Source organism: Panthera uncia, chromosome F2, assembly GCF_023721935.1.
Source record: "Panthera uncia isolate 11264 chromosome F2, Puncia_PCG_1.0, whole genome shotgun sequence".
Lineage (NCBI taxonomy): Eukaryota > Metazoa > Chordata > Mammalia > Carnivora > Felidae > Panthera > Panthera uncia.
Window position 1 is genome coordinate 6,792,436 of NC_064812.1, and position 25,958 is coordinate 6,818,393.

Genomic DNA, 25,958 nt, shown 5'->3' on the forward strand with positions numbered 1-25,958 from the left:
TCCCGGGCCCTTCCACGGAGAGTTCAGTGAAGGACAGCTGTGTTGGGTGGAATGCGAACGCCCCGACAATTCTTCCTGGATACGAAACACACCTAGTGACGGAATGTTCGTTGTCAGGCGTCACACCAGTGCCTCCATCCCAGACACGGGTCTGGAGTAACAAGAGGCATCCGTCATCTAGACCTCCTGAAACTAAACACCCGTTCAACCCCAGCACTTTCACCCAGTCGTCACAAGTCTCTGCCAGCAAATGGTTAACGTCTCTGCGGCAACGGACGGCAAGTGAAAAGCCATGTGTCCACTGAGACCAATTTAAAAAGGCTGTGAAGGAAAAACACTTAAAATGACCTCTTCTTTTGATACAAACATGCAATCAACGTCACTCCCTCAAGCTAACTTGCATCAATTTAAGCTGACAGCATCCAGCAAACCAAGGTATTTCTCTTAAGTGTTTGTTACAAATAACAAAAAAAAAAAAAAAAAAAAAATCCAAGGTGAGGTCATCACAGCTTGGGGGGCAGGTGATATAACAAAATACACTTCAAAAGGAACACCGGAAAATGGTTTTTCAGTTATGTTCAGAGAAATGTCAGAACATCCATTAACCAGAATCCTGATTCACTTGCGCTGGGTACCGGGCATTTTATCAGAGCTTTGCAACTGATTGAAGCTTCCTGTTCTCTGATCTCTTTGCCCTCCGGCAAAGGAGCTTCTTACCATCATTATGTTGCTGCCGCCAATTCTTTTAATTAAACCTGTCCTCCTCCCGCACACTGGGACTTGGGACACGGATTCTCCTGCATCTCTACCAGCTCCCACTGAATTCAGACGGGTTTAGCTGTCTCCCCGCAAGCTGGAGAGAGGGCCCGACGTCCTGTCCCTGGCTCAGCGCTTTGGGAACCTTTGTGGAAGGACTCCCACAGGGATGTTTTCAGAGCATTTGCGATCGGAGAGGAATTAAAATATGAAGACGGGGGTGGGAGAATCGTTTTAGAGCTGCAGACTCAATGACTTCATTTTCCTTTACTGTCAAGAAGCGAAGACACTTCAGAAAGCGCCACGCTTTCAAGTGTCTGCAGTTTGGCAAACGATCCCATAATTGAGAAAATCAGCACATGGCAATCAACCCAAACAGAAAATCTAAGTTGAGGATGTGAATCTATGCAATTTTCTGTGAGTATTTGGTCCTCTTTAAATATTAAATTTAAATCTTAAAGGAGCTTCTGAAAATAGCTAGATATGTACAGACGAACGGAGAGGAAGCTGCTGTTTCGGTCAAAACGTCTTTATGAGGTACGTTCTCCTCCGTTAAGATCTTGAAGGTGTTTCTGGGACCATCCCCCCGCTCTGCTTCCGGTTCACTCTGGCCAGGTACTCACCGTAGGAATCGTACGTCTCTTCGCTGAGTCCATGTCCGTAATCATAGTAATCAGCACCACTGCAATGAACAAAACACGCAAGAAATAAAAACGTAAACAAAGATGAAAACGCAGGAGAAAATGACTTGGCTGTGAGTCTGAATCACATTCAGCGAAGTATTCTAAAACAGTTACCAAAGGTTTCCAACTTTAATGCCTCATAACTGTGTTTGACACTTGAGCCACAGCAAGTGGCCAGTGAGCACGGAGTGAGCGCCTCTTGCGCGTGACGGATACCAGACCGTCCTGGAGGAAGAGTCTGCAGAGACCGCGGGCGGGTCGCGGACAAGTGCAGCTGCCCCGTGCCTGGCGCCTCGCGGGTGCAGAGGGAGGAAAACCACGGGTTCTGTCCACCAGAAGGCAAGGACCTTCCTTCCTCTCTAGCTCCAACCTCCCACAAAGCCCGATGCTGTGTGACCTGTGGGCTTTACAAGGCCCGAGACTCCAGGTTTCGTCTCCCCAGGACTATGCCGTCACGGTCAGGAAGTGGCTACCGATCAGGAGGCCGGCACGATGACCGTGTCGTGACAGGACAGCAGGAGGGCTCCCTGCCATCCGGTGACGGCAGCCTCACCACGTGTGTGAGGATGAGGCCGAGCATCTTTTCAAAGCACAGGCGCGTCTGCGTTCTCGCGTACAGCGTCCTTGAGAAAGCGGGGGTCGGAGGGAGCCCGTCACCAGGGCCATTCTGCTGCAGACGATGTAAAGGAGGCTACACGTATACAACATATTTCAATCAGGCGTAATTTTTTATAGGAAGAGACCTATGGAAAAATCTAGATTACTAACCCACGGCAGATATAAGCAGTTTACGACGCTATTTTGAGGATCCAAGGGGGAGCTCCCACTCACCCTCTCAGGCTGTCCGCTTTCCCACTCTACTTAATTTTGTAGGGAAACAATCGTCCTGAATTTGTTATCCCGGATTGTCATGGAAATAAACATTCTCATTATTCCAACCCCATGCAATCAAGTAAGAAGTTCTAATCAAAATGGAAAACGATCAGCTCAGCTGCTTAACACCTTAAGAAGTTGCAAGATGAATAATAAACTCCACGCTGTGAGTGTTGCAGAATGCCAGCTGCCGAGATCCCGTGGAGTCCTCACGGCAGCCCCCGAGGTGAGTACGAGTGTCCTACCCATTCTATAGCTAAGGATGCTGCAGATCTGAAAGCCAGGGCGCCGGCCTCAAGTCTCACAGAGAACAGACAGGTGACACGCTCGTTGGTCAAACCCACACCTGGCTCTCCTCCCCACGCTTCACTGTCAGGTGAGCACTACCAGAGACTCATCGGCTCCCACGGCCGCAGCACAGCACGGCGATCCTAGGAGGAAGGGGTAAGCACGGGGGCGGGGGGGGGGGGCGCCCCTTTTTGCCTCAAGCGTGTGGGCAAGGGCCTTCACCTCTGCTCCGCCTTCTGCTAGAAATGTTCTTCTTTCCTCTCCTTCTAAGCTACCTGCTACTCAGTCTTTAGCCACAATGTTACTTCCTTGGGGAACTTTCCCAATCTCCCAGAGTCAGCGTGGCTCCCCAGAGCAGCCCTGTCCTTGCTTCTCCCCCACCCCCGCCCCCAGCACAGACCCACTCTACACGAACGGAGTCCACGGAGGAGGTGCGCCCCCCGCCATCGGCTGTGTCGTGGTGGCTTCCTGGACAACGTTAATGCTCGAGCAGCTCTGAGCACCCGAGGGGGGAAGCCAAGGAAGGGGTAGGGAGAGGGAACAGAGAGGAGATGGCGGCAAGGGCCTCGCAGGGGGGGGAACAGCACACACGAGGCACGGATGCAAGAAACAGGCTTCAAAATTTGAGTCTACAAGTACTTCCATCAGGGTCAAGAAGCACTGACCAAATGCCGAGCCTAGAATATTCCTCAGTATAAAATGCCTCCTCCATGTGCAAAATATAGGTCAGATCTTGTTCTCCTGGCTTACTCACATCCTCACGAGCTAATTAAACACAGTGTCCCATACTGGTGATGACGGGAGCCTGCTGGCATGGAGATGGAACGTACGCTCTCTGGAATGTTCTGTGTTAAGCCCCATGGTTTTTTCAAGCATTGCCCAGGAACAGGGCAGTCGCTCTTACAGCTGACCTATTATATACCAAGTGGCGATGTGTAATTTTTCTGAGGAATCGCGTGTGGCTACAGAGTTTTAAAAAAAGGTCTTCAGATGGAGAACTGGCACTCCGCGAGGGCGTGGCGTGGGAGGAAGGGCCTCTGATGAGTGAGACCCGGGCTGCACTGACCGCCTCTCTGCAGACATGATCTCACTGAACCTCCACAGAGTCGCCATCCTTGAACATGAAGCAGCTGAGGCACAGTGACGCTGAGCCACCAGGTCACACAGCTCAGAAGGGACAGCACCTACACTCGAAGCTCAGGTGCCAACGTCACCACGTGCTGAAGACCTATGCCAGGGGCGGGGGGGCGGGCTGTGCGGTTCACCCAGACCTGCCCCGCTCCCTCCCCGAACGTCTCACTTGCCCCTCTGGGGTTTCCGTGACCCCTCCTTGCACCCGGAAATGTAAGTCAGGGTCCACGTGAAACTCACTGCCGTGTGATCGTGATGAATTACAACTGCTTTACTTGTCTGTCTGGCCTCAAATTCCCTCCCTCCCTTTCAACAGTTGCAATTTTCCTTCAGGGCAGCACACAGATCTACCAGGAGAAGGAAAGAAACAAGAGGGACTGGCTAAAAAAACATCAAAGAAACATTCACATTAAAAAAAAAAATCCAGCAGAAACAAGAATGAAAGAAACAATATTGCTTTCCTCCCTCTTAAGGTTTTATAGCTTTAAATAGGAGAATTGCTTAAGTAGAATACTCTTTTTCATCTTGAGGACAGAAATTCAGAAAGGAACGCCCTATTGAAATGTCAGTGTCAACGATGGGTCAAACATCTGAGTGTGAACCTGGGCGTCCACCTGCCGGGCTCCCGGCGTGGGGGGGCGTCCTGCTCACTGTCTCAGCACCCCCGTCCATCAAGCCACGGGCCTGGTGTAGGTCCTGTGCGGACCCCGGGCAGCTGTGACATTCTTGATGGCTCATGCACTGCAGTCGGCCACAAAGTAGTCAAAATAACTTCTCATTTTGTTGGGGGGAAAAAAAAATGGCTAATGTTTCGTGGAAAACAGCACTAAATTAAATGAACCTCGGTCCTCTTTCCAAAGGTCAGAAGTTACAGCAGGATGGCTCCTTAGACAAATAAAACCCTGATGTTCTTGAGAATTTTATCAGTCACACAAAGTGAATTACGTCTTCATAGAACTGCAAGAATTTTCTTTCCTGAGACAGGCCTCCACTGTTTAATGCGATGCTGTCGGTGACAGGCACTGAAGCTAATCAACATAGGAGTCGAGCAAGAGCTTTTTGACCAAACCAAGTCTTTATCAAATGGACTGAGCAGTAATGAACATCAGCGCAGACTGGAAATTTGTCTGTGAAGTGCCCTAACACCATTCAGCATAAAAAAAAAAAAATGGGGGTGAAGAATGTTTCCCATGAACAGGAGGATAAGAGGTAGCATAATTTGGTCCAGCAATGGTTTGGTGATAAGACAATCTCAGTTTTGACAGGTGAAAACTTGAAACTGACATGTGCTATCATTTTGCCCAGTTTCTGATTATTTATTACAAGACTGTCGTCAAGCCAGGAAGCTGGGAGCAGCTGAGCCCCACTCTTATACCTGTCAGCTCCACCGAATTGCTCTGCCAGCACCTTATCTCGTGCACCTCAAATGTCTATTAACCAGAGATGTGTCCTAATTCCCAAGGATGAACTAAAAACCCAACATAAGGCAAAAGGGAAAAGACACTAAAAATCTCTTCATTTACGCATACAATAACATTAATAGTAGGTAAGAAAATACAGTAGGCCAAATACGCATCAACTCCCATCAAAAGGGATCCAGGGAAGCTGCTCCCTGAACAGGTCAAGAGTGGGCTTCCCTTGCTGGTCCTATGGCCACGTCTGCCCAAGCCCTTTATTCCCTGCTGTTCTACCCCGTCTCAGTGGTAGAGGGAAGTGTAGGTATGCAGCAGAATTCCTCGCTTTCCCAGAGGTTCTTGGTTTTACCAACCAGCGTATAGAACGCTCCCTCCGCCGAACCCCCCGCCAGCACACACGCTGGGAGAGAACACGGGGGTCAAGGAGCAAACTGTAGTACTGGGACCAAGTCTACCACTCCTGAGACCTTCTATTCTCCACGGACAGGGGTCCAAGAGGAGGACAGAACCTCTGTCCCCAGATCACCCTGTCTCTGTGGGATCAAGAAGGCAATCCTGACATTGATCTGTCCCGTCCTTTTAACCTCTTCAAGACTCTCCACCAATTTCTACTTTAAAGTCTCTGAAACCAACTTCATCAGGCCTCTTGCTGGTTTTTATGTCAGCTCGGGAAGCTCTCGACCACTAGGATGCTCTTATCCCCAGGACTCCTAAAGTCCTGCCCGCCTGCTGCTGTCCACCCTCAGCACCTACCCCACTCTGAAATTCTTCCCCCAGGGCCCCCTGGAATTCACAGCCCACCACTGGCAAAACTGCCTATATAATCTCAGCCTCCTCTTGGAACACTCCTTCCTCACTGGAAACTTGATTCTCCTCTGCTGACAGTTATTTCCTGGGTTGTTTCCGGGCAGCCTTCTCCAGTTTTTATCTCCCACAGCTCATGTACCGTTGGGCCCAGAGGAAGGGGGAGCATCTTCCCTCTCCCAGTACCATTGCGCTCCATTCCTCCATACCCACACCCAACTCGGAATCTCCCAATAGCATCACTGTCCTAAGTCGTGGGGATTTCAGCAGAGGGACAGAAGAGCCTTCCAACAAGCTGGTCTCTCAATTCCCTGGACGACTCTTGTCCATCCATCTTGTTCTAGGCTCTTTTAGCCATTAAAAGAGTCACGCCCTAGACTTGCCATTACCAATAACAGAAACCTTCCCCACCTCGCTCAGTGTCCTGTTCCCACTCTATGACGTCCTCTTTCCTGCTTCACGCCGTCCCTCCAGTACATCATCCTTTCACATCCATTGAAACCATCCTCCCCCACGACACCCCTTAAACCTTTCATCAAGGGAACCACCCAACCGCAAGTGGCTGAAGTCAATACTCAATTCTCAGTCCTTGTGCTTAAATGACTGCTCACCATCTGTTACAAGGGACCTCTTCCTTGACATCCTTTCTTTCCTTGGTTGTCAGGCTGCTGCATTTCCTGGTTTCCTTCCTGTGTCACTGGCTAGACCTCACCTGATGACCTGTCGGTTCCTCCTTTTCCTCAGACCTCTTCAAGTTGGAGAGTTCCAGACTTCAGACCTTGGTCCTCATCTTCTTTATTGACCTAAACTCCCTTGTGATTTTGTCCAGTCTCTTGCTTTGTATACATCCTAAACAGCAAAAACTAGCCCCGATCTAAGAACCTCTCTTAAAGTTTACATTCAAGTGTTAACTGCCTACTCGACACCTCAACTTCAATGTCTAACAGACATCTCAAATTTAACAAGGCCCAGACTCCACCGGGCCTCTCATCTTATCCCTAAATCTGCTCCAGCCAAGCTCCCTAGATTTCAGCTGACAGCAGAGTTTCTTGTTTGCTCAGGTCAAAAAAAGTTTGTGGAGTCGTTCTTTTCACGGCTATTCCCTTTGCCTAGAATGCTCTTACCTCTGGACATCTGCATGGCTAACTTCACCTTTCTCAAGTCTCTGCTCAAATGACACTATGTCAACATGGTCCGTTCAGATCACGACTGCAATCTCCCTGTCTGGCAACTCTCATCCGTATCACTCTGCTCTACTTTTTTCTACAGCATTTGCCACTTTCTAACATACTATATACTTACTTATTATTTTTACTGTCTATGTCCTTTCGGTAGAATGGGACTGTGAGCTCTACAAGAGAGGGACTTGGGGCTGGTTTATTCAATGACATACCTCAAGCTCCCTGAGAACGACACCTAGTACAAGGTAGGAACTCAGTAAAGTTTGTTAATTGCGCTGACTGAATTGTAAGCAAATCATTGGAAAATTATGGCCAAGACAATACAAGAAAGACCAAGTGTTATTAGTGGATAAAGATGAACAAGAGGTCACTCCTCTTACCCCACTTCTCAAGGTGCAAGACGGAACGATTCAAAGGCACTTAATATTTTCTGGCTGTTGACTAAACTTGACAAATAGAATTAAAAGGAAACACTAAGCCCAAGTGTGGCTGTATACTTTTGAGCACTTCCTATGTGAGAGACACCATTCTGAAAAATGGAGATCCAGAAATAGGTAAGGTGTGATCTCTGCTCTCAAGAAACTAACCAAGATGAGCATGTATTTCCACAGAGTAGGGCGTAAGTGTGCATGAGCACAGAAGCGTGTCCAAGATACCTTGGGGTCAGAGTCTCAAAGGTTGTTGGGGGGTGAGAGGAAGGTACGAAGGTAACACATGACTGGCTGAGGGACTGAATGAGGAGGAAAGAAGCGACAGGTGAGTGGGGGTCAGACTACAAAGTGGTTCACGAACTCTCAAAAACGGGGAGTTAACTCTACTAGTTCACCTGGTATACACAGGGCACTGACAATGTGCACGTGTGTGTGCATGTATGCGTGTGCACAGATGTATACTCTTTTGCCCTTAACCTCATGACAAACTGACGAAGTGGATATTATTATATCTCCTTTATATACAATAAAATTGAAGGTCTGAGAAGTTAACTCAACTATCCAAGGATGAACAAGAACAAGCGAGGACCAAAGCCCTAAGTCAGGTCTGTCTGATGTCACAGCGGATGTTTATCCTACTCGAGCTGTTGCTCGGAGTGTGGAGGAGATCCTTCCAACAGGAAAGTAGTGACAGTCTCTTAAATCACGACACTGCTTCTTTCCCTCATCTCATGTCACACGCACATCTCTCCTGGCACCTAACATGCCCTCCCACGTAAGTAATAACTTGTGTCTTTCTTCAACTTGTGAATTTTCTCTTTTACAAAATTCTCTTTGCCCCTTCATCCTTCTAGCTTTCCCACTCCGGTGACCCCAGTTTTGAAGTTCTGGGTCCCACCTCCCGTCTCCCTTTTTCTCCCATACTTGCTTGCTCTTTATCCTTTGCTGATACTTAATTTTTCTAATTTTTTTTTTCAACGTTTTTTATTTATTTTTGAGACAGAGAGAGACAGAGCATGAACGGGGGAGGGGCAGAGAGAGAGGGAGACACAGAATCGGAAACAGGCTCCAGGCTCCGAGCCATCAGCCCAGAGCCTGACGCGGGGCTCGAACTCACGGACCGTGAGATCGTGACCTGGCTGAAGTCGGACGCTTAACCGACTGCGCCACCAAGGCGCCCCCTGATACTTAATTTTTAAATTCCTGCCTCCCTAACTGGTTTGGCCTTTGTGGATTCCCAGTATTCGTCTCCATATGAAGATTTAATTACTTACTTTACAACCATCTTCTATTCTTTGGGCTCTGTTCTGTCAAAGTGTGGGTTTGTCAGTTTGTTGAGTCTGTTTTTTAAATGCTTAGTATATGCTGGATAGATAGGTGTTCATTTTCTGATTTGAGATTCTCAGTTTGCCTGTCTGCGGACACTACCTCTCGTTCAAAATAGCTTTCTTCTGGTGGTTGCGGAAAAGGGACAGAGTATGCTATTGGGTGGGATACGCAAGTGATTTGTTTCCCGTCCCTGGGCCTCCTGGTTGCCCTAAAGGGTGGTCCCGTCTGAGGTCTGGCTTTGCATGGCTCCCGCTGTAACCTGGGAATGAACACCACGACCGCACTGCTGAGCATCCCTGGTTAGAAACCAGGGCCAGACCAGCCTGGCTGTTCCAAATGCAGTCTTCGATCAATTCCCTTGGTGCCCCTGTTTACAGCCACTGACATGGTTTTATGTCTTCCTAAACCTCCCCACCATTACAGCACCCTTCTCTTCCATGGCGGGGGCGGGGGGGGGGGGGTGTTTCATTTGGTTTCCTCAAGGCTCTCGTTTCATCTGCTTTCCCTTCCACAATCTTTTGAAACTTGTTTCTGTCACTTCAGGGGATTCTGAATGGGGGGGGGGGGGGGGGGGGCGATGGTGGAGCAGGTATGTGTTCTTAGTCCATCCTCTTGATTCAATCTTCCTGTCTCGTTTTAAATCCTTTTTGGTTTATAATGCATTATAGATTATCCCTTAATCCTCAAGGCCCTGTCTGAAGCAGACATATTATTTAATTTTACAGGTGAGAAAAATGAGGTCAAAGGATGGGAGCCATGTCTAACTCAACTGCTCCCTACAGTGCTGATCCTTCCCAGATCAGACAGGTAAGAGGAAGACTGATACGAACACGAGGGCTGAAGACCGTCCATGACTCACGCAAGAGTCTGTAATACGGACGTTGTGTTGCAGCAGTTGTGGCAATTTTCTGGGGTGGGAGGTGAATCTGGAATTCATCCCAGAATCATCTTCAGTGAATCTCTTCCAAAGTTTAATTAGTAAGTTCTGTGTTGTTTGAATTTAACATGAAAGGGCTGATGTTTTTCTGGATTATGTTGGCCCGTTCTTTTAAGATAAAATTTTATCTATAATCCTTTTGACAAAAATTAAAATTTTAGCAAACGTTTACAAAATGCTTATCATCTGGCAGGAAAAACTGCCGGACTGAGCACACGTGGTCCAGACAGTAGCTCCGGACCGGCTGGCCTGGGCTAGTGTTTTCACTCTACCTGGGAGCTTGTAATCCTTCTGCAACCATTAAGAATTTTTACAGATAAAGCAGAGTAAGTGAAAAGTAACATTTAAAATGAAATTGTGGGACTACTCTTGTTTTCCCAATATCACAGATAACTGAAAGACCTGAAATTCCTTCAGGGTAATTGGCTAAAAAATTTCCAATCTGCTTTCAGTAAGAGCCTTACTTCTTTAATAGTTCTTTAATAAGATTTCAGAACATTTCCTCAGGAAGGTGCCGAATAAATAAGTCTCCGCACTGGGCTGCACCGGTCGGATGACAGAACGGCAGCCAAGGTCTGGTTGTGGGCCCACTGGTTTGCTACATCCGGGCCTCCCCCTGATGCCTGGTCACGACCGCCCCTCCTGGGGGCTGCTCCCCAAACGGAGCTAGCTTCCTCCAAGACGGGAGAGATGGGGGTAAGGGCACTTCATTCCTGTCTTCCGGGTTTTGCAAAGCGTGTTCAGATCTAAACGCAAGGCTGTTAATCCTTTGTCCCTCTTCCCCTGAGGATCGCAAATCTGGACGAGGCAGCTTTGATGTGGGAGGGAGGCCAGGGCCAGCCCCTCTTCGTAGGCCACCCCTGGCTTCACAGCACCTCATGTGTGATGGGCACGCAGGGAACACACTTCTGCCCTCAGGGAGCTGACGGCGTGAGGACAATTCAGTGGACCAAAGGGCTGCACGAGGGTTAAAGGGCCCTCGATAACTAGCTTCCTACGCTTGCCGCTGGGGGCGGCTCTCGCCCCGAGCTCTCCCAGAGCCCTAGTATATGCATCCTGCGTGTGCAAACCGGCCTAGAGCGGTGGTGTTCCAAGTGTGGCCTGGGCACTCCTGAGAGCCCCTGCCATCAATCACGGATCTGAGCCCCACATCGGGGTCTGCGCTGGTGGCGCGGAGTCTGCTTGGGATTCTGTCTCTCCTTCTCTCTGCCTCTCCCCTGCTGGGGCTCTCTCTCAAGATAAATACGTAAACTTAAAAAACATTTTTTTTTTAAAAAGTATGTTCGTTTAAACATGTCCTTGATGAAGCAGTACAGATTACTAATTTTAATAGATCTCCACTATCATTCTGCATGATGAAACAGAAGGGTGCTTACGGGAGGTCGGTGGCTGGCTGGGGCGTGGGGGTGACCTCGGGCTTTCTCGCGGCACAGCTTTCCACTTGAAAGAATCAAGTGCAGACAGACTATGGTTACTCCGATGCACGTATGTGGCAGACACGTTCTCAGAGATGAACGAAGTGAGCCTGTCTCTTCAGGAAAAACTGACAGCATTTGTTACCGATGACTCAATTCAAGCTTTCAGGTATGCGCTGCAATTTTGGAAAGTTAGTACTGACCACTGTAAACGGATAATAAGGCAGTACTTCTAGAGACTTCTCTGTTGAGACCGGTGGTGGTGGCAACAGATACGGCTCTTTCATACTGCCCAGGGAAATGCGTCACAGGACCGTGAAAACATGCACGTCCCAGCGAACCAGTGTTTTTCGTATGACCCAGGTCCGATGTTTCCAAACCCACCAAATGGAAGACGGACCAAGGCGTTTCAATGAGACAGAGTATGACAAGTTTACTGATGTGGTTTCAGAATCCACGCTGCAGCTAACCTTTAGGAAACTACCACTTGCCAAGTTTCGGTGGAGTCATCAAAGAATACCCACACTTAGGTGCAAAGCTGTCAAAATTCTTTTCTTTTCCAACTGCGTATTTGTGGTTCCAACTACTTCAACCCAAACAACATGTCCCATCAGACTGAACACAGAGGCAGAGAGAAGAATCTAGCTAGCTCCCACGAAGCTGGACATTAAAGAGATTTGCAAAAATATAAAACAATACTGTTTTTGTTTTGGAAAGCAGTCATTTTCCATAAAAACAGATTTTTTTTTATGTTAACATGCAATGAGTTGGCTACTGTCATGTATTTCATGATTAATAACTATCTTTAAAGTTTCTGTTTTTAATTTCACATGCGGTAAATGTTGACAGATACAAGCCATACACACCAGACGGCTTCGTGGCCCTTACAATAAAGGACAGAGGAGTTCTGAGACCGAAGGCTTTAAGCCCGGGCACAGGTCACCTGCCTGCAGGAAGTGTGTGAGAGCACAGTGACTCCTACACACTGGCCTGAAGAATGATTCTTTGATCTGGAACAATGTCTCACCGTCCACCCGGTGACAGGGGAGGAAGAAGGGCTCACTCACAGAACTAGCCTGCGGACAGAGCCCCGTGTCACAGCCGCCCGGCCCCAGGTCTCACACATACCAGGATCAAAAACCGCCATTTCTGGCAAGATAGGGAAAAGAGTCAGGGGAAACTTAAACTTCGTATAAGCAGGACAGATGCGTAGACCTCCCCAGATCCATCAGGCACAGATCTAACGTGGGGACAGTTTCAATTTCCTCACGGTACATGTCACTTTCCAGTGCCCAGAATGCAAGAAAACAGAAGTAAAAAGGTTTGAAATAACGAGTTCTCTTTAGGAATTAGAAAAATTATATCCATTTGCCAATAACTGGACTATTTAAATGCTCAGCTTAAATAGCCAGATATAATTTACGGTTTAACCAGGGAACCTATTTCTCTGAGAGCAACTTCCAGTAATTCTTTTAGCACGAAAATTTAAGGTCTGATTTTTGGAATTCCAGACCTTTCGAAGTTGATATTGTTAACCTGATGTTAGACGTTCCATTGCTCAGGAGAGGACCCGTCGCAAGGCTGATAGGGGAGGGAAAACAAAGGCAGATTTAAGATGTGGTGTATACGTACAATGGAATACTACCCGGTGATGAAAAATGAAATCTTGCCATTAACTAGAAGGTATCATGCTAAGTGAAATTAGTCAGAGGACGAAAGATATCCTATGATTTCACTCATGTGGAATTTGAGAAACTTAACAGATGAACATAGGGGAAGGGAAGGAAAAATAAAGTAAAAACACAGAGGGAGGCAAACCATAAGGGACTCTTAGATACAGAGAACAAAGTGAGGGTTGCTGCAGGGGAGGGGGGCCGGGGGATGGGCTAAATGGGTGACGGGCATTAAGGAGGACACTCGGGATGAGCACTGGATGTTCTACGTAAGTGATGAATCACTTGGTTCTACTCCTGAAGCCAAGACTACACTGCATGCTAACTAACTTGAGAATAAAAATAAATAAATAAAATAATTTTGCCATGTTTCTTAAGCTCAGAAATAAGATTTGGTAAAAAGAGTAAGTGGAAAAAGGGGTTTAAAAAACTGTGGGGAATTATTCGTGGTCTCTGTTCAAATGATTAAGAGTTAACAGAAATTTCAATTTACAGTAGAATCCTATTTTAAAAATGGGTCAAAACCATAAACATTTTAAGAACTGTAACTGAAAAGTTTGTCTCCTACTGTTTTCAGAGACAAAAGAGGATTTTAAAATGGCAGATGAGAAAACAGAACTTTTTCTTCTTTACGAATAAATTGATAGTGAACCGGTTACCTTTAAGTACGCGCCAGTCATCTGGTTTTGTCGAAGGGAGGCTACCGCAGTCTGAGCCGCGCTGTGACATCACTAACAGCTTCCATTTCTATGGGTCCCCTACGAAGGATACATGCACCTAACCCAGTCACTTAGCGCAGACCCTGTCACCGTTCCAGCCTCCCTCGTGCGAAGCGAGGCCTGGCCGCCGCGAGGGCACAAGCGCGGGGCGCCGCGGGAGGGCCGGGCGGCTTCTGGCTTCAGGGGGGGGGTCGCGGCTCTGCCACGCGAAGCTATTTGCCAAACCAACTGCTGGGAGCCAAGCGTTTCGGGCCTGCGTTCGTTCATTCAGCCGTGGTGTCAAGGTTTAAAGAAACAAAACGAATTCACGACCTTCGTAAAGCTTGTATTATAGTGGGAGGGACAGGCCGTACACAGTTCGTGTATCAACACGGCGAGAATCAGAAGAGCAGGAAGGCAGAAAGGCCTGGAATCAAGCTGGTATTTCACAGCCTCCCCAGAGAACCCCCGTTACCAGGGTGTCCTGTGAGGCCATGAAGGAGGATGCAGGCACCACACGCGGGAACACGTCCCGGGCAGGGGGACGGTCACGTGAGGGATGTGGGCTCACTCTTGGCACATCTGGGGGCCGGAAGGGCAGTGTGGGGGGAGCAGAGGGCCCGTGGGGGGAGCAACGGTCAGGGAGGAGGCTCTGGCGGATCGCACAGAGCCAGACAGGCCACGGGAAGCCTTCGGTTTCTGTTTTAGATCTCGAGGGAGAGGGAAAGTTACCGGCAGTTTCCCCGGGGTTAGGGAAAACCAGCACTGCCACTGACGGAGTTGGGGCAGGTGCCATCGGGAGGTGAGCCCCGGGCACGCCGGGTCTGACAGGCCTCTGGGAAGGGATATCTACAGGTCAGGAGACAGAGCCGCACCGGGCACACAAATCCGGTCATGGCCACATAAAAGGTACTGAAGACCCTGAGCTCACGAGATCACTTAGGGACTCGGCACGCGTGGAGGGAGCGCAGGTTCTGGATAAAAAGGTTCACTGGATTTTGAATCCTGTCCTTGCGTTCGGAAGCAGTGTAACCTCAGGCAGGCGGCCTACTCTTTTTGTGTTTCAGCTTCTCGGAGTGTCTCAGAACTAAGAGGTGCTCAGTAAAGACACTGAACGAAGGAGTCACCGAGCCGTCTGGCTTGCGGCCTCTCGGGAAGGGGAAGGGGCAGCGGCTGGGTCTGCGAGGGGAGGGTGGGAATGGGTGAGTAATCCCGACACGAGTTCACGCGCACAAAACACCGGCCTGCCCCTTCGTCAGTGACCAGTAAACGTGACCTGATTCTTAACCCTACTGTTGTAAGTACGTTTGCAAAGTCTTATTTCAGATGTAACAATTACTTTGTCAGACGCAAAGATTTTAACCGCTAACGTAGGTTGGCCACAGAATCAGACACACACAGAGCTTGTCGTTTAAGGCTGATCCCCCCCCCCCCCCAACACACACACACTCTCTGCTGTGGGGTACTTCTAAATTTGCCCTCACCATAAAGTAAAGGAACTTGCAGGTACTCTGCTGAGTCAAAGGGAAGAAAGCTACCTTGAGAGGTCACGTGGCCCATCCCCTGCCTTCAGGCCGAATTGTCTTAATCATCTGAGAGAAAGGGTTCTCTCTCCACTTCCAAAGACTTCCAGAAACGAAGCCTGAATAACTTGCCACAGTGAGGCGCCTGAACAGGCCTGCCAGAAGATACTTGTTTTATATTTAACCTTAATCTCTCGGGAGCCGCTCAGAATCCTTTTTTCTTTTACTCTGTTCTCCACAGGGCTGGGGAGTACCACCTTCTGGGCAAGACGACTCAGGAAGACACGGGGGGCAATGAGGGAGCCCGTGGCCTGGAAGTTCCTGGCAAGCCTGACTGAAGGACTATTTCAACCGCTACTGCCCGATGCTGGTATTGGGCAGCCAGACGTGCAAAGCTTTAACGTAACAGTAATAACAGACCACACTTACCAAATGCCTACTGTGAGCCACATACTGTTCCCGGTACTCCACACGCCCTCCACACACACTTCATCTTTATTTATTTCTTTAAATGTCTGTTTATTTTGAGAGAGAGAGAGCAGGGGGGACAGAGAGAGGAAGAGAGGGAGAAACCCAAGCAGGCTCCACCCTGTCAGCACAGACCCTGATGCAGGGCTCAATCCCACGAACCAGGAGATCATGAACTGAGCCACCCAGGCGCCCCTCCTTTAAGACTCCTCGTGAGCCCGAGGGGAGAGGTGCCAGTGACAAGGGATCAGTCCCCACAACTCCCTTTCTCAGCCACTTCTGCAGGTGACACAGAAGCAATAACTCTTGCGGTGAAGCTTCTGGGAAGTATGCTAACAGAAGGCTGACCCAGCCAGGAGGTGCAGCGTTCTCCTCTTCCTCCTCCTTTCTGCCTGAACCCTGCCAGGATGGCTGGAACCACAACAGCCATCTGGAGACGGGGAGGAGCCTCAGGAGACAGGGCGGGGGGAAAAAAGGAAGGAAGAGGCCTGGTTTCTCAGTAACTATGAAGACTTGTGCTCAACGTCTGCAGCTGCTGGTATTCTTACATGAAAGAAAATAAACCTCTCATTTGTTTGAATTTATGGGTAATCCAGATCTCATCCCAGTCCTAAAAGAGCACTGCGTTCCGAAATAAGGGATGTTGAGTATCTCTTTAGTTTTCTGATGCAGACATATCCAACTATGCTTTCTTATTTGAACAGAAAACTGCTGTTTTCTTTTCTTCTTCTTATCAAAAGCTGCTTAAAAGGTTGCAGATGGTTCTCCATAATTAAAAAAAAAAAGATGAATTTTGATTAGATTCCAAGAAAAAGGAAAGAATAAAAAGAAAAGAATTTGTTTACAGAGTGTCTTCAGCTCACACGGGGCCTTTCTTCTTCCTCCAACACACCTGAGTCGTGCACGCAAACAAGTCACGATGACGCTCAGTGTGTTTCACGGCAACACCGCTGACGCTGAGGCTGTGCTAACGTTACTTTCTTTAGACCCTCATAGTTTCGTCCTTAAGCAGGCTCCTCATCTTATTGTAATCATTCTGGAAGGCAGCATGTAATTAATAGTTAAGACCCAGGCTCTGGAAGTGGACAAGCAAAAGCCTAGCATCCGGAGCCAGGCTCCAGCATTTACCGTGTCAACTCAGGCAAAGTTGATCCGATTTTCTCCCCTGGAGAAGGGTTTTGAAACTCAGTCCTTCCTAAGATGTTGTGAGGTTTATATAAGACCATGTGGTACATACACACCTCAAGCTCTTATTTAAGGACAGTTGTCATGACTGTTATCGAAACAGAGGTTCTTTCTAAGCGAGAAGTATTTTTCTCAAGAGTCCTTAGTTTGATGTTACATAACCTTTTTCTCCTTAGCAAGAGAGTCGGGAGCTCACCCTCAGTGACACAAATCTAACAACAACAAAAAACCAATAGTTTCCTTCTATTTGCAGAGTACTCCGCAATTTCGTAGCCTCATTTAACTTTCCAGAAGGTGAGCACTGTTTTGTCCATTCACTTTATTCATTAAATATAAGGTTTCATAAGCTTCCTGTTGGCTTGCTCACCTCTGCACAACACGTGACCGCTGGGGATCCAAAGTTTGGTCTCTTGACTCAAGCTTCAGTATTTGTCCTATAGCTGTTAACTGCCACGATGAATTAATTGGTCAGAAACATTAATGTTTAGAACTAAGATCTCTTATGATTAAATACAAGATCAGTTGTTTATAACATTTTTTTCTGGCAAAAGAGGATTTAAAAATTGTTATCAATTACATATATCATCACTAGACACCCCCAAAAATTTTTTTTTTAACATTTATTTATTTTCAGGGAGAAAGAGAGGCAGAGAGAGAGAGAGCGAGAGCGAGAGCGAGAGAGAGAGAGCGCAGATCCCAAGCAGGCTCTGCACAGCCCCATGTGGGGCCCGATCTCATGAACTGTGAAATCATGGACTGGGCCTAAATCAAGAGTTGACCACTTAACCAACTGAGCCACCCAGGTTGCCCCTGGACATCCCAAGAAGTTTGGACAAGAATTCTCTATCTGAAGCATCAAGACTGCTTGTTGGAATGCGATGGAACGTAACTGTCACCACAGACTGGAGCGGGGGGCGGGGGGCCCTGCGAGGGCAGAGTCAGGGTGAGTCCCCAAGTGGCAAGGAGGTTGGGAAAGTTGCTGAGAATTAATTTCAAAAGAATGGTTTATGTACATACACGTCTAACAAATAAAAAAAGGGTACTTTGGACAGGGAACAAAAACGAGGGCTGGGTTTATCAGCCTATCTCCACGCATCTCTGTGAAGCCCCACGACCGAGTACGGCTTGTGCCAAGGCACATAATCGGTCAGTGCTGGTTCCTCTGGCTCTTTCCATTGCATTCAAAATGGTCTATCCACATTTTACGAGCAGTTTACAGTATTTCATGGGACCGTTTGTTAATGCGGTCGTTCACGGTATCCTGAGTTTGTTTTTTCGGCGAGGGCGTCCACCTGCTACACAGAGGTGTCTTTTGGAAAAGATTTCTGGTAGAGCCATCTGACAGTGGGATAATCAAAGCCATCATCTATCACTTTTAAAGAAAGCTGACTGTGATCAGCAGTATCTATGCATGTGAAATATTACGTATGTGAGAGTGGAAGGAACCTCATTTGACTTTCTGTGGGGTCGTCAGCATCCCTGTGAGACAACGCTGGACTAGCAAATGGTTTTCAGTATTCCTGAAGAATCTGGCAGACAGTAACTGGCATCAGTGTGCATATCAGATTATTCGGTCTCACTCTTTCAAATATGTAGAACGGAGATAATTTCAAGTACGCTCCCCACAGCAATTGTATGTAAATTCAAATCCAACATTAGGAAATTAAAATAGGAATGCCTGCTCTGTTTTAAAATTGCTAATGCGGAGTTAAATTCTACCTCCCCATACTTAGTAAGTATTTACTGAGCATTTTCTATGTTTTAGGCACTGTGCTAGGCACTGGGGGGTATGGCAGCAAAAAAACTTAAAGAAGGCAGACACTGATCAGAGAACTACTTCAAGATAAAATTGCAGTTATGAAGGAAAACTGTCTAACAGTAGGAGAAGCTATGATTACAGTACATTTGGAAAAACCCCCTCATTCTGCTGCAGTATGGGAAGACGACAGGAAAGAGGTGGTTGCAAGTGGAGGTGGGGCATTCGAACAGCGAGTAGGCTCCTGGTATTCTAGAAGCAAGCAAGACGACACGACCCTGGACCAGCATGGTGGTGGTGGGTGTGGAGAGCATGTTGGTCTGTAAGAACGGAAACACTGTGTCAACTCCAGGAGCCTGGAATTCGGGTCCACCACAACCCGGCCTCCACCGATCTTTCTCTGGACACTCCGTGCACCCCCCGGGGGCGCTGGAGGCATCAGCCTCACCTTGGACTAGTTATTACCAGCACGCTCCAAGTTGTGACCTTCACGGGACCACTGCACGTGTTTGCTCCCTTCTCCCGCTGCTGGTTTGCCTGGTAAGATGGCCATCATCAGTGGCAGTTAAGTAGATGGCTACTAAACTGACAGCTTTGTAGGAAGTACTTTTTAAAAGTTTTCTTAGAGTTTTCACCCATGCTACGGCAGCTACCACGATTTCGTCCATTCCCGCTGCTGGACAACATTCCACTGAGGACATTACAGTTTATTCCTCCGTGGAAGGGCATCTGGGCTGTTTCCAGGCTCGGCCTTCAAAAATAATGCTACTTTCAACACTGTTACATAAAGCTTTTTCTAGATACATATTCTTATTTCTCTGGGATAAAATTATCAGGAGTAGAATTACTGGTTTATAGGGTAGATACATGTTCAACATCTTTATTGTTCATTTATTTATTTTTTAAAAATGTTTATTTTTGAGAGAGAGAGTGCAAGCGGGGAAGGGGCAGAGAGAGAGGGAGACAGGATCAGAAGGAGACTCCGCCCTGACGGTGGTGAGCTCGATGCGAGGCTTGACCTCACCAACCATAAGATCATGACCCGAGCCAAAGTCTGACATTCAGCCGAGCCACCCAGATGTCCCTGTGTTCAACATTTTTGAAGAAACTGCCAAACATCTCATAGTTGTGCCATTTTACACACGTATGAGTTCCAGCTGCCCCGTAACCGTGCCCACACTTGGTGCTGTCCGTGACTCTCGTGTTAGCCGCTCAAGGGGTGGGGGGCGGGGGAGGGCACGTGCAGCAGCGGCCCACTGAGGTTGTAACTTGCATGTGCACCTCCTGGACGACCAATGACCGAGCACTTCTGCATATTCTTCGTGGCCATCTGAATATATACTTTTGTGACACTTCTGGACTAGGTTTTTGCCTATTATAAAAATTGGATTATGTTTTTCTTATTGAGTTTCACAGTTTCTTTATAGAGTTCAGATAAAAGTCCTTTGTCAGATATATGTGTTGCAAAGATGTTTTCCCTGATAGTGGCTTGTCTATTTTTTTAATGACGTCCTCTGATTAGGAGATGTTTGAAATTTTGATAGAATCAAATGTCTAAATCTTTTCTTCATTTCTATTTTTTAAATATTTTTTCCTATAAGTTTTATAAATTTAACTTCACCCTGAAGTCATGAACCATCTCAGATTACCATTTGTAAACGGTGTGAGTGAGGGGTGTGGGGGGAGCGGCGGCGGGGGGGGGGGGGAATCAAATCTATCCCCACTACCCAAATACCTAATTGTTACAGCATTACACTTACTGAAAAGACAATTCTTTACCCACCCAATTGCTCTGGTGCCCTCGAAAGCAGTTAAGTGTGGGGCCATTTCTGGACAGTCACTGGCCCATTACCCACGCTTGCACAGTACCACGGAATCTCCCTTACTCTGGTTTTGTAAGTCGGGGGAAGTCAGTGTTCTAAACGTGTTCTTCATTGTCAAGACTGCTTTGGCTGCTCTAGGTCCTCTGAATTTAAATAAATATACAAACCTACCTGTAGAGGTTCTGGACTGTACCGAATTTATAGATAATTTCGGGGAGAACCAACATCTTCATCAACATTGAGTTTTCCAGTACGAAAGCATGGGGCACGTGTCTCCATTTAGCTTCGTCTTCATTACTTCCTATAAGCAGTGTTTTACTAACCATGGTCAGTATAGAGGTCTTGCACATTTTTGCTAAAATTACCCCTAAGAATCCTCACACATCACTGGTGGAAATTTAAAATGGTAGAGCTTCTTTCAAAAAGCAGTTGGGCAGTTTCTTAAAAAGTCAACCAAAAAAATTACCACTGGACTCAGCAGCTCTGCTCCTAGATATCTCCTCGAGGGAAGTGAAAACACAAGCTCACACAGACTTGCACACCAGTGTGCACAGCAGTGCCATTCGTAAGAGCTAAGAAGTGAAAACAACCCCGTATGAATCACCTGGGCAATGTATACACAAAGTGGAGTCTACCCATGAATGGACCACCATTCGGTAAGAAAAGAAGACAGATAAATGTTATAAATGGGGGTGAACCTCAAAAACAGAATGCCAAGTGAAAAATACTGATGTAAAAGAGCAGACATTTTGAGTCTATCTATCTAAAGTGCCTAGAAAAGGGAAATCTGTAAAGATAAAAATGATGCTGGTGGAGGCCTGGGGTTGGAGCTAGGAAAGGGATTCACCGTAACAGGGAGGAGGGAGTGGATGGCAATGAGAAAGATGTGCTCAGATGGGATTATGGGGACGGGTGCGCAACTCTGCAAATTTACTAAAAGTAATTACATTTTTTAATTTCAACGGTGAATTGTACAGCATGTAAAATATGTGTCAATAAAGCTGTTTAAAAATGGTCCTATGTATTTTATGTTTTTCAATGCTACAGCACATGGTCTCTCTGGGGGACTGTCTTCCACTTGTTAATTGCTAGTGCATGGAAACACAGGACTTGTATACTGACTGCGTTACAATTGATAAACTGACTGATTCGTCTGAATAGTTTTTCCGTGGGTCCCTTAGGACTTGCAACCACCTGATCATGTTATCAGTGAATAAAGACAGTCAACTTCTTCTTTTTCAGTCTGTATGCCTATCATTCCTTTTTACTCGCCTTCCTGCACAGATCGGACCTCTCAGCACAACACGAGCGCAAGCGGGGGGCTCTCAAAGCTGCTGTGTCCCTAGCCTTGGCAGGAAAGCAGGGACTGTTTCAGTTAAGTCTGATGTCAGCTTGAGGGTGTGTATCTGTGTGTGTGTGTGTGTGTGTGTGTGTGTGTGTGTGTGTGTGTGTTCTGGCAGATGTCTTTTATCAACTTGGGAAAAACTGCCCTGCATTTCCAGTTTGCCCACATCTCTGCTTGTTAAATTCTGTCAAACATCTTTCCTGCACTTGTGGAAACGATCACATGATTCTTCTCCATTACTTAGTTAATGTGGCGAATTACACTGATAGACTTTCACGTATGATAGAAATCTTGCGTTGCTGAGATAAACTCTACTTGGTTGTGGAAAGTAACCGAGTTTTGATGTGCTAATATATTTTGGTAAAGGAATTTTCAGTTATGATCATGAGGGATAGTCTCCCCTCCTCAAGATCCTTGACCATATCTGCAAAGTCAAAGTCCCTGCTGCCCCGTAAGGAAACATGGGTCCTGGGGATTGGGATGTGGGCATTTTTGAGAGCCATTATCCTGCCAACCAAAGCTGCCACAGGCCAGGGAGTCAGTGAGTGTAGGCAACAGTCTCTTCCTGTAACTTCAGAGATTTAAGTCTGCAAGCCCCTTCAACCACACTGAGATAGAAGGATAAGAAGCCATTACAGCATGTTCTTGGACAGTGAAAACATTTTGTCCCAAATCATTCAAAAATATCTTATTCCAAAGGGAAATTTGAAGTTTTCTACCCAAAGAACTTAAAATTATAAGTTCAAATGGCAGAACACGGCCCTTAAAGATGCCAGAATACATGAGATGGACCCCCAGAGATCTTTTCCACAGGCCTCTGCTCCTGCAGATGTCCCCGGGGCAAACTGTCACCTCGTTCAAGTCTTAGATCACCTCCTCCATGAAGCTAAGCATGACTGTCATATTTAGACATGAGTAGCACCAGATTTGAGCTCTATAAGGGCATAACCTTTATCCTTTTTGTTCACTGACACTTGTCAGGCATCTAGGAGAGCTCTTGGCACACAGTAGGTACTCAACAGTCATTTGCTGAACGAAAGAATGGAAGACATTACAGAAATGCCAATAACTTATTTCTTTGGGAAACAAACATTTACTTAGCAACTAGCTGCCAGGCACTAGGAAGGTATAAATAATACCTCATTACATCATGCTTATTAGTCAAGAAGGGTAGTCCTCAACGTTGGCATCGTTGGCCCATCGAAGTTACCTGTAGAGTCTAAAAACTTCCAGATAGCTGTGCTACACCAAGACCCAGATTAAAAAAAAATAAACAGAAGACTGGTCGGGGCACCTGCTTTTTCTTTATTTACAGCTGTTATCAGGGACACTCCTACACAGCCGGAGGAGGGAAGACTGCATGCATTTTCACAGGAGATGTTCAATGCTACCAGACTTCTTACTGTGTTTCCAGTAAAGGAACTTTTAAAACAGATGCTGACTTCTTGAATGTTATGAGTTTAACTGAAAACACAGGTAGATCACTTGTCTGACCAGACTGCACTAGGTACTGAGAACAGAAAGATGAATACAAAGGGTCTCTCGAGGGCCTCTCTGTATAAAAAGCAGACAGAGTCTCAACAGTCTAGAAGGCACACTGGAGAGGAGGGGCAAGGAGAGCATTCTGAACACACAGAAGGTCGGCTTAGTGCGTAACAGGACATGGAAGGAAGGGGATGTACCACGAAGACAGGGTCAGGGACACTTGCCGGATGAGAAAACCACTGATTCAAGGAGCCCGCTGCTCATGCAAGCGATGTGGCAAGGACTAAAATGTATAGAAAAGCAAATCATCCTGTTTGTGCCATTCTGGAAAAGTCTAAAAGAAACCACATCTAAGTTTTATACAAATATGCCAAACAACCACAATGTCCTTAAAAGGTCTATGTAGGGAAAATAACTGAAGGAGCCATGAAGGAATTAAATTTACCCTCATAGCTTACGCTCTGACACCTACTGAATGTGTGATCGAGCAAATTACCCACAAGCCGAGACTGAACAATTCAACATAAGGTTGGACTGTACCGGTGGGTGACCTGAATGAGGCTACAGACAAAATCGGGGCCAAATCAAGAGAGGCCTTGCCACCGTGATGACTTCTAATGGATGGGATGGTCCTTTACTAATCCTTTAATCCATCCTATTTAACAGTCAGTTGCTAGCACGAACAATCTTGTTATATTGGTAACCGCCAAGGCTGAGCACCACGTCCCTCTTCAGAAATCTCTTGGCTTTTCAATTTGCCATACATACTTTTCATCTCTCTGTAATCACATTTTCCTTGATCTTAAACTTCAAATAATCCAAGGGGTAACCACTCTCCTGGAGAAGCACAAGCCTCCACCAGAGTTGGGTAACAGATGGTCCGTAACCATACTGTCTTTCCAAAATTCAAAAATTCTGAATCTCAGACTCTTAGCCCCAAGGATTTTTAGATAATTACAGTGATGACAGCTGATGATAGCATTTACAATGTGCCAGGAACTGTTCAAAGTGCTTTCCGTATACCTAAACTCGTTAACTGTAGAAGAGTCCTATACGGTAGTTACTGTTAGCATCACCCGCGTTTTCCAGACAAGGAACCTGAGCGTAGGTTAGGTCAGGTGGCCTCAGCTGCACTGTTGGCCGACACAGAGCTGTGACTCATACCCAGGAGCTAGCTCTCCATCCTCATGAACCAAGTCTTGACTCAGCCTTCCTTAAGGCACTGTTTTATCGGTGTTACTTTGGCCAAGGTGATACGTATAGGTTTTTTCCCACATCTAAAATGTCGTATCTCCTTCCCCGAACTCTGCCAGGAGCTGCTTATTCGCGTTCAAGTGCTGGTAAGCATACTTCCACTGTCAGACACTCACCGAAAAATAAGTTCAGACACTTACCGTGCAAATATGGAGTCAAAGGTTATGGACACTTAAGGTTCTTGATGAACGCTTGTAAATTACTTTCCAAAAGGAACATGTCCCTCCGTGGTGACAAATAGAAGGGCAAATACAATCTGTACTATGTCTGAATTATTTCAGCCTCTCAAGTCGTGAGTCCGGTAAATGAGGTTTGACTAGATTCTGAGAAATTCAAGCGCCCTGACATTCTCTATTATAAATCATTCTTCACAAGTTAACTTCAAGCTCTGACCTCACGTCTGTGCCTCCAAACATTTTAGGACTCCAATCATCCAAATTAAATGAAGCCTTCAATACTTTTCCGTCTCACAAATGGGCAATCAAAACGGCATGCATAATTTTATTCAGGTTATTTGTTGGGATTTTACCGACTGGAGTCTTCCTCGGAAAAAGTCCGTACAAGTTTCTAGATGCGGTGACCGAGCACTCCTAACAGCAGCCGGTGCACGGCAGACAGTACAGAAGAACGCTCCGACTGCGCTCACAGGCCACCTCTAGCTAGCACTTACTCTGCAGGAGCCTCAGGGAAGTTCCACGGCCTCCGTGCCACAATTTCCTCATTTCTGTACAATGGGATGGTAACCGGGACCTACCGCCACCAGGCTGCGGAACGCACAATGTGTGGCAGCCAGTACGTGCCACGTGAGCGAGTTTACCGAACCTCTGCTCTGTACATCACGCCTGCCGTCCCAGCCAATCACCATCTTACGAGTCAAATACGGTCTTCGTTTGACGGATGAGAGAAGAAGACTGAACAAGTGGCCAGACCCAAACCACGCAGCAAGGGAAGCGATGGACGGAGCCGGGATTCAAATCCTGGTTTGTTTTGAACGGGGGTGTTATAGCCCCCCCGTCTTTGAGACTAAATCATGCCACAATTTAACTGAATCATAGAGGATTTGTTAGGGAAAGTCTCCTACAAATCCACAAAAATACACTTTAAGGATGTGTGGGACAAGGCGGAAGGAAACACAGGGGAAGCCCCCGAAGAGATCGCAATTTTATAGCGAAGGTGTAAAGTTGGGGTTTGCTCAGCAGCACGCCAACTTTTTGGAAACCCTGTCACATAGCCTACATTTCAGCAGCGACGCTCCTGGCCTGTGCGCGGGCTCGCAGCATCTGTCGCGGCTCTGAATGGCTGATCATAAGCACCGTTTCAGCCTTCTCAACGCTATTAAGCAGATGGCAGCGCGAAATCCAAATGATGTAGTACATCTCCCCGGTGGACTCTGTTTCCACATACCGCCATTATTTCGCAATTCCTCGGCGATAAATCTCGTGTATTCTCAAGAACACGAAAGAGTGCACTGACAGTGGCAGTTGATTTACTACCACTAGCCTGTG

The 25,958-nt window shown here is 47.0% G+C and overlaps 1 protein-coding gene and 1 long non-coding RNA gene across 5 annotated transcripts in view; one reads left to right on the top strand and one right to left on the bottom strand.

Moving 5' to 3' along the window:
* KHDRBS3 (KH RNA binding domain containing, signal transduction associated 3) overlaps positions 1 to 25,958 on the bottom strand; it is a 189,088-nt gene that overhangs the window by 9,871 nt on the left and 153,259 nt on the right. For both annotated transcript variants that reach the window (XR_007458363.1, XM_049632863.1), the window contains exon 8: positions 1,380 to 1,438. Coding sequence is in view for 1 of the 2 variants with exons in the window: in XM_049632863.1 (XP_049488820.1) it covers positions 1,380 to 1,438 (59 nt within the window). In the remaining variant the exon portion in view is untranslated. The remainder of the gene's footprint in view (positions 1 to 1,379; positions 1,439 to 25,958) is intronic.
* On the top strand, positions 1,434 to 11,902 carry LOC125924378 (uncharacterized). Of its 3 annotated transcripts, none has more exons than XR_007458365.1 (6): positions 1,434 to 2,756; positions 8,101 to 8,337; positions 9,617 to 9,698; positions 10,022 to 10,154; positions 11,262 to 11,412; positions 11,607 to 11,902. It is a non-coding gene; the product is annotated as an uncharacterized LOC125924378 (long non-coding RNA). The 3 variants fall into 3 exon arrangements; XR_007458366.1 differs by having other exon boundaries at positions 1,434 to 2,538; XR_007458367.1 differs by lacking the exon at positions 8,101 to 8,337 and having other exon boundaries at positions 1,434 to 2,538.